The following is an 8,700-nucleotide window of genomic DNA, read 5'->3' as shown; positions in this document are numbered from 1 at the left end:
GAAATGAAATTCATTGTCTGTGAATATTTATTTAGTCGTCCAGCTCCCTGCTGTGCTTAAACCGTCTTGTAACCGTCTGTTATATTTACTCTTTTGCGTCAGTTTCCCTTTTTTTGTTCACTTCACAGAACAATGAGCAGTCACTTCAATACTTTGATACTACAGGATAAAGGTTTCAGTTCCATCTATTGAATTTTCACCACCCATAATACACCCATAAGAAAATTGTAAGCTGACAGCCTCCAGTTTTGACAAAATAAACAATAATTATTGCAAATAATATTGCCTAACATATATACAGTGTTGACAAAACGTAGCAAGATTTGTGTAACCTTATAAAAGGGTTCAATATGTGACCCTGGACTACAAAAGTCATAAGGGTCAGTTTTTTTTAATTGATTTATACATGTGAAAGCGGAATAAATAAGCTTTCCTATATGGTTTGTTAGGATAGGACAATATTTGGCCGAGATACAACTATTTGAAAATCTGGAAACTGAGGGTGAAAAAAAATCTAAATATTGAGAAAATGAACGATGTCCAAAGGGAGTTCAGCAATGCATATTACTAAGCAAAAATTAAGTTTTGATGAATTTAAGGTAAGTAATTTACTAAATATCTTCATGGAACATGATCTTTCCTTAATATCCTAATGATTTTTGGCATAAAAGAAAAATCAATCATTTTGACCCATACAATGTATTTTTGGCTATTGCTACAAATATATCCATGCGACTTATGACTGGTTTTGTGGTCCAGGGTCACACATATGATCTCATTTGTTTGATACATATTTGTGAGTGATAATGTAATGTCATAAATGGAACTAAAAGACATGGAATAGAAGAAATGGGTAAAATAAATAGAAAAACCATTTGTTTCAAGAATGTTCCAGTGATTTTCAAGTTTTAAAAACTACTGAAGAACTACTTGTGGGTCAATGTTTTGTTCTATGAATCAGTGTTAATTTCTTTAAAACAAGGCTATTTTTTAAGTAGGTATATTATTACAAATGGAGATATATTGTTCCTCTTCGCCATACACTGCAACTGCAGGACAGAAAAGAGCGATAAAGGTTGAACAAGACTGTGCCTGAGGCATACGAGCAAAACATTGTTTGGTGAAAATTACCTGCTATCATTGAATCAAACAGCATATCATGGTGAGGACAGGAGTGCATCATAAAGGTCACTGGAGAAGGAGACTGTCAAATGATTACTGAATAAAGGATAGACATTTAAAACACCTTTTAGGATACTGACAGCATTTTTTCTTGCTTCTTTACCTAAAAAGATTTGTATCCATGTGTAAATATGCATTTTGCAATCTAATATAATGTGTCAGTGGAATCAAGTACTGTAAACTCAAAGGATTCGTATTGATGGAACTAGTGTAGAACTTTCTGAGCTGCAGTTTAGAGTCTCTGATGTGAAATACTGATTTGGTTATAGTGGACTCACTGTGTGTGTGTGTGTGTGTGTGTGTGTGCGTGCGTGTGCATCTTGCTGTCAAGGCAAGACACCTGTAAACAACATTAACACTCCCAGACAAGAGCGTGCTGAGTCTTCTAGTAGATGACTTATATGCTTTGTCTTTCACTTTCTCTTCTCTTCTTTCTCGCTCTCTCTCTCTTGATTGAAAGAAAACTTCAGCACCATCTACAGGTGATGAATAATAGACCAAGTTCAGAGATGTTAAGAATAGTGACAGCTCTTCATTTTGCTATAAACCAAGGACACAAATGGGTAGGGCTACATAACATCTTTCCAAACTCATGTAGGCAGGGTTATCAGACAGCATGACAGTTTTCTTTCAGCACAGTTTTCTTCACAGCAGTGCCATAGATCACTTTTTTTCTTAGTGGGAAGAACACTTTAATAATCTGAAGAACTTTCTTCGGGTCACTCTTAAAAATAAAGGGTCTTAATTGGCATTTATGATTCCATGAAGAACCTTTAACATCCATGGAATCTTTTCATTGCACAAAAAGTTCTTCTATAGTAGATGGTTCTTTCGATTATTAAAATGCACTTCACACTAAGAAAGAAAATTGTTCTCTTAAAGGGACAGTTCCCCCAAAAATGAAAATTCTGTCACTAAAGGGATAGTTCACCTAAAAATTAAAATTCTGTCATTAATTACTCACCTTCATGTCGTTCCCACCTTCATGTCATTCCAAAATCTTCTGAACACAAATATTAGATATTTTTGATGAAATCTGAGAGCTTTCTGACCCTGCATAGACAGCAACGCAACAACCAGCATATAAACTGGTTTGTTCCAGTTTGGTGTTGGTCTAGCTGGTGGCACAGCATAACCATGTCTATACTTTCTGATAAAGCTATTTAAGGTAGCCTGGAAGGGACGCCATGCAGCTTCCAAAACACAGTATAGTGGTTCATTTAATCTCCAGAAGAAAACATTAAAGATCTATAATTTCTGCCTTGTGGTTTAGATCCTCAGGGTTGCACTGGAAGATTTATGGCTTGATATCTTAGAAACCCTGTGTGAATATTCTGCCTAAAAGATATGGAGAATAAAACCGAGAAGCTGTTAAAAAGCAGTGGTCATTAGTGTGCGCTGTATTCTGATAGCTATGTGAGCGAGTGAACGGCTGAACCCCCATCGCCTCTTACAGCTGTATAATGTCATAATGTTCAAAAAAGAAGTGGACGACTTGTCTGAAGAATCCTGCCTGACCTGTTTAAATGAAGATGAATGGATGGAGCAGAACGTCCTTAAATGTAATGTTTGCTCTCTTAATGACAGTGTTTGTTTCCGATGTCTGTGATTGAGTGTATTCATTAGGCTTGATGCGCCCACACACGTCTCTGGCAGAGAAACACAAAGGCCTTTGACCATCTCTGTTGCACGTTAATGGAATCTGAACTACATTAAAGGTCGAAAAACCGAGAACAGCATCAAACTTTATGTAATGGAATTGCTTTAGGCTCCGGTTTCCTTGCTCAGTGCCCTTTGCTTGTATTCATTAATAATACTATACATGAAAAAATACAACATTAGGGGAGAGAAGTGTTCAATTTAGAGCAACATGAAAGATAATGAAGAATTATCTGAGCAACCGCACCACTGCAAGCCATGGATTACTTTGACTTATTTTTATTTTTCATTCAACCAAATGAGCATACATATTCAGCTATATTTCCCCAGCATTGCTGAGCAGCAAAATAATATACAAATTAACTAATTGGTCAAATGCAAGCCACAGCACCACTGCAACTGTCTGAATGTAGAAACAGAGTTCCATGACTGTAAACATAAAGGGGTAATAAATACAGACAAAGCAAGAAATAATTGATATATCTCTATTTATTATACTTTTATGTTTTCAGCCATGGAACTATGATGATGATGATGATAGTGTTTACCTTCACATCACAGTATTATAAAAGTTTGGATAAGTTGGCTTGTCAAATCAAGGTTTTCTCAACAAAGGCCGGTATTTAACGATTTTTCAATGCTGCAGCTGAAATTTGCTATTGTAATACAAAGTCCAAGGATGTCTTCGGCGAACATGAAAAAATATACTTTATACATGACTTTATAGTCAAAAAGATATGATGAAACCAAATACAACCAAAAGGTTAGTATCTTGATTTCTGATAAATATCGCTGTACCATGCTGGAATTGTTTTGTTTTATTAATTATTCAAAAATAGAACCAGTGTCGCATTATCAAGAGGACAATTAAATGGACAGTCACAACAGCAATTTAAGTGTTATTTTTAAGTGGGTGGACAACAAGCAGATGTACTGTGTTAATGAAGTGCTTTCACTGGCACAGCTTGTGTAACTTTTTATAGGGACAATTTTGTACTACTTTGCTCCTCTAAAAGGTCCTTTGAGTAGAATCAAAAGTCAATGACTAAACTCGTGACAGTGAGCAAAGATGATATAACCTTAATCACTTAACTGCCTTTTCATACCGTACCTTGAAAAGTATTACAAAATCCACTTCATATATTTTTAGCAATTTTATAAACATGTAAATGCCCTTAACATACCTTGAAGTAGGCTACATTTTTAATCACTTAGGAATTGTTAGTAAGTGTTTTTCAAGTGGTTTGATTATTATGTCTAAATTTGTCAAATATAATAAATTTCCAGTATTGGATTTATCTCATATAATTACCTCAGTTGTTTTCTGTACCATATATGTTCTGTGTGTGTGCATGCACTGGTTTGGGTGGTTTACAAGGACACAAATTTGTATGACATGGGTATGACAGAGGTATTACAATGTGAAGGTGGTTAATGAGGACACTGCCTATGTCCACGTAATTCAGAATGCTTAAAAAACATACTAAATGGTGTTTTTTGAAAATCTAAAAATGCACAAAGTTTCCTGTGAGGGGTAGGTTTAGGTGTAGGGTGAGAGAAAATACAGTTTGTGCAGTATAAAACCCATTACGCCTATGGAGAGTCCCCATAAACCACCAATGTGTGTGTGTGTGTGTGTGTGTGCAAGCAAACAAACTTTTGCAATATGTCAACATAGAACAGGATAGACTGTAAAAGAGAGAGGAGTCAATCAATATGAATTTGTGTACAAAAGGTCCCTCAGAGAGCTGGTGTTATAAGGTGATGACACCTTGGATAGATATTACAGGCATTATGGATTTTATGTCAAATTGGTTAGATAATGTAAGCATGTTTCCTAATGTGATGGGATAACAAGAATGATCAACTAGCTCTGATACATGTTGTAGATGTACAAAGTTTTGAAAAATTAAAGTCCCAAGCTCTCTCTCGCTCAGTAACACTTAAGTTGCTGTTCAATAAATGTATCCCGTAGCCTATATTGGGTTTCATTTTTGAGGTGTATGTATATTCCTTCAGTATAGCGTTGGTTGCACAATTTGATACAGACATACAAACATGTAGTGTCCTGATAATTCAGTTTATAGTAGCCTTTATGAGGAATCTCAGTTGGTCTCATCTTGTTTGCTATATCAATCATTGTATTATCTCCAGTATTGGAAGCAGTTAGTAATAGTACTACTACTAGCATTCTAATTGGGAAAATTGGCAGAGACAAATTACAATATAGGTAGCAGGCTTGACCAAGACAGATTGCAAAAGTGTTCACACCTCTGATAACCCTGTTAGAGCTGACAATAATGGGTGAATTTTGCTTCCCAGGCATTGGATTTTATTTATTTTATTTGAAATCCAACAGATGGGCTAACACTCAGGAATTAAAAATGAATATTAGACTTTTGGGATGTCTGTGTTTATGATCTAATGAGATTTAAAATCTAATCTTGTGGGCAGTTTCAATAAGCAGATGGCTGCAAGTACGCTTCCCGTCATTCCCAGTGCGTGGTTTGATCTCATTTGCTCTAAGCCCACTGTTGCCAACTCTCGCGAGACAAATAAGCAACCGCAGCTTCAAAAACAAGCCCAAAACAAGCCCAATATTTTTTTATATAATTTATTATCATCAATTTTATTTATTATCAATTATTTATTGCCAATAAATGAGCCTGCGACATATTAAACTAAAACCACCCTTTTATCTGAAAAGCAAAAACATAAGTTATTTTACAAAAATCAGCAAGCTGCAACAAAGCAGGAACAAAACTCATCTTCAATCACTTGTGAGCACTGAGCAGAAGAGGATTGGAGAGAAAAACACAAGAGCTTCAAAGGGGGGCTGTAACATAGCCACATATTTATAGCAGCTACTATTATCATTTTTCGTGATAAAATTTTTCGTATTTTATCACGAAAAATAATCACGTTGTTTGTATTCACCAAAACTGATTTACTGAAGTCAAAACATGGACGGAATTGGCGTTAGTGCGAGCGGCGCTTGCTGTGAGGCTGGAGCGACCAGCCGGCAGAGCGTTCCGCAGCCTTCCTCGAACAGTTATGTTGTTCACGATTTCTGATTTACTTAAGGTATACTGCGTGAGGGGGCTGTGATTGGATGATGACAGGTACCGGTGATCATTCTCAAGTGATCAGCACTGCTGCTGTTGTATCAGATCAGCGTAGCAGTCAAAAAACGGGACAAACCAATTAGGACCAAAATACGGGACGTCCCGGCTAATACGGACGGCTGGCAACCCTACCAAATATATATACGCTTAGTATTAGTATAGGCCTACTTGTATTTTTATTACAGCCCGTGATAATTAACACATTACTAAAACATTGTAAAAATTAGGATGCCTTATAAAAGAAAGTCATCCCACTTCTCTACGTCTACTAGCCTACTATCATCGCTTGGATTACAGCGTCATGCGCCTTCTTTTGGTACGTGTTTATTGAGGGATTGAAGAAAAATCACGTTCAAAAAGAAGGCGCGTGAGGAGGGGGCGGAATATTTGACTACAGCACTTATATTTTTGCACTGATTGGCTATTAACTGTCAGCAGCTGTGTCAACCAATGCATTAGGAGAATACAGCAAACATAAATGAAAAGAAACGAAGTTGCTTGTCAGGTTTTCCTAACAAGCAACCATATTTTATAAAATGAATCCAAAAAAACGCAACCCGCGACCCGGGATTTTTTCACACAACTTTACAAAAAAAGAAGCCCAAAATCGCGTATAATACGCGGATTTGGCAACTCCGTCTAAGCCCGCGTTGTTACTAGGTAACGAGCAAGCAGCGCTGTGTGGGATTTGAAGTCTTTAAACGTCCAGTCACTCGCTCCAAAGCGCGAATGTCTAAGTAATTTAAAACTACAAGACCCATGATGCAATGCGCAGCTGGACGTTCAGGCATGTGAACGCCATATGATTCTCGTAGCGCTTCCTGGATAGCGCTGCAGATGCTCTAGAAAACATTACACACTTTCATACCTTTTGTAACTAATTTGCTTCTTGAGTGTCAAAATGAAAATGCAGATTCTAATTTTGCTTGCTTTGTTTGTTGTCGGAGCAATGGGTGGGAAGTACTCGAAAGAAATGAATGAACAAAAGGCATCTGATAAAAACAACAATCAGGTGGAATTCAGGATTGCCAAACTAAATCAGGTTTGGGAAAAGGCGACAAGAGTAAGTAATGTGACAGATTAAAAATATACAATATATTATAAATATACAATAATTCATTTTGGTCAGTGTTATGGGGTATTCTGCTTGTGCTTCTTTTATCATTGTGTTTAAATCTCTATACTATAGTATTTCATGACTGCACGTTTTATAACATGGTTTCTTTTGAACATTATAATGTGTATAACTGTCCATCACCATATCTGCTTCAGATGCAGCTTGCACCGGTGCGACTCTCAGAACTCCACAGTGACTTGAAGATCCAAGAGAAAGATGAACTTCAGTGGAAAAAACTGAAAGCAGAAGGGATGGATGAGGATGGAGAGAGAGAAGCTAAGCTCAGACGCAATTTTAATAGTAGGATTTGACTGTTTTTGTGGCATATGATATTCAAAGAACTCATGAAAAAGCTTGACAAACAGTTTTCTTTCATTTGTTGACATATTTTCTATTGCTACTGGAAGCTGGGACAGGACATATTAAAGAGAAAATGCTATTGTTTTTATGATATGGAGCACACTGGTAACTAAAATGACTATATCTTTCATATAATAAATATATTTGTTTGTTTGCACAGTTATTTTAGCAAAGTATGGAATGGATGGGAAAAAAGACACCCGGACACTGGACAGCAACAGACTGAAAGATCATGATGTTAAAGAGGGAGACACATTTGATGACCCAAAGCTGGACAAGCTGTGGAACAAGGTAACTGAACATGGATGAAACAACTACTAGAGTGTGAACGTGTAACTCATTTGCAGGTTTACAGACGTGTTCACTTATTACTAACTTTGCTTAAATGTTCTCTTCAACATTTGATCCTCAGGCTAAGACTTCAGGAAAGTTCTCTGACGAGGAGCTCCAGACCTTGCAGAGAGAATTCCAGCACCACAAAGACAAAATCAATGAGTACAACATTGTCATGGACACTGTCAGCCGGACAGAAGGTTAGAGTTTAGTGCCAAGATGTCACGTAGGATCTGTAATAGTATTAAGTTCTAAGAATATAAAAGATCCCTGAAAGGCTACATGAGGCAAGACTATTTCTAATAAGTTTTTTTTTTGCCATGTTAATTATATACTGTAGTATGATGCATTATTGGGGCTAGTGCTGGGTGGTATGACCAAAAATTTATATCACGGTATTTTTCAAAATTAGACCGGTTTTACAGTATATGACGGTGTTTTGTTTTTTTTTCATGCATGACCGGGTGTTAACCATATTTTCTACTGATTGAGAGAGGAAATACTGCAGTATATTGACTTAGAATGCCCGATTTTACTGTCATGATGAGTGAATATTGTCAAAAAATACCACACTAAATAGTGACTAAACACGACCCCTTTTAATACATGTTAACCAGGAGTCACTCATGTATAAATCAACATGCATCTACACTAAAGAGCGGCTATGCGGTTGTTTTGGCTATATTACTTTTTTTTTTCTCATGCAGCGCACTGCCTGCGTCTGAGTAAAAAACTAAAAAAAACAACAAACAAAAAAGTGCATGTCATATTAACAGACGAACTACGCTCAAATTTATAATTCCAAACAATCAGTAAGCGACAAGTGCTAGGAAACGCTGTTTTGTACTCATTTATTGACGAGTCAGCTGCGGTGCGGCCAACTGAATGCGCTGCTTCTCTGCCACTCACTGCACAGAACAGACG

The 8,700-nt window shown here is 36.7% G+C and overlaps 1 protein-coding gene across 2 annotated transcripts in view; it reads left to right on the top strand.

The window, feature by feature from the left end:
• The first annotated feature begins 545 nt into the window (after positions 1–545).
• The window catches only part of LOC107749950 (alpha-2-macroglobulin receptor-associated protein-like), a 19,304-nt gene continuing 11,149 nt past the window's right edge, over positions 546–8,700 (top strand). The window contains exons 1-5 of one of the 2 annotated variants that reach the window (XM_016565201.1): positions 546–599; positions 6,914–7,029; positions 7,239–7,383; positions 7,604–7,734; positions 7,856–7,976. In XM_016565201.1, the coding sequence (XP_016420687.1) occupies positions 6,916–7,029; positions 7,239–7,383; positions 7,604–7,734; positions 7,856–7,976 (511 nt within the window). In that variant the 5' untranslated portion in view covers positions 546–599; positions 6,914–6,915. Of the gene's footprint in view, positions 600–6,750; positions 7,030–7,238; positions 7,384–7,603; positions 7,735–7,855; positions 7,977–8,700 lie in introns of those variants that run through there. The other variant, XM_016565194.1, reaches the window with a different exon arrangement.

The sequence above is a fragment of the Sinocyclocheilus rhinocerous genome, unplaced genomic scaffold (genome assembly GCF_001515625.1).
Source record: "Sinocyclocheilus rhinocerous isolate Xijiao unplaced genomic scaffold, SAMN03320098_v1.1 scaffold1483, whole genome shotgun sequence".
NCBI classification, from domain to species: domain Eukaryota; kingdom Metazoa; phylum Chordata; class Actinopteri; order Cypriniformes; family Cyprinidae; genus Sinocyclocheilus; species Sinocyclocheilus rhinocerous.
The sequence above is the reverse complement of the archived record's forward strand: the minus strand, read 5'-3'. Positions and strand labels throughout refer to the sequence as shown.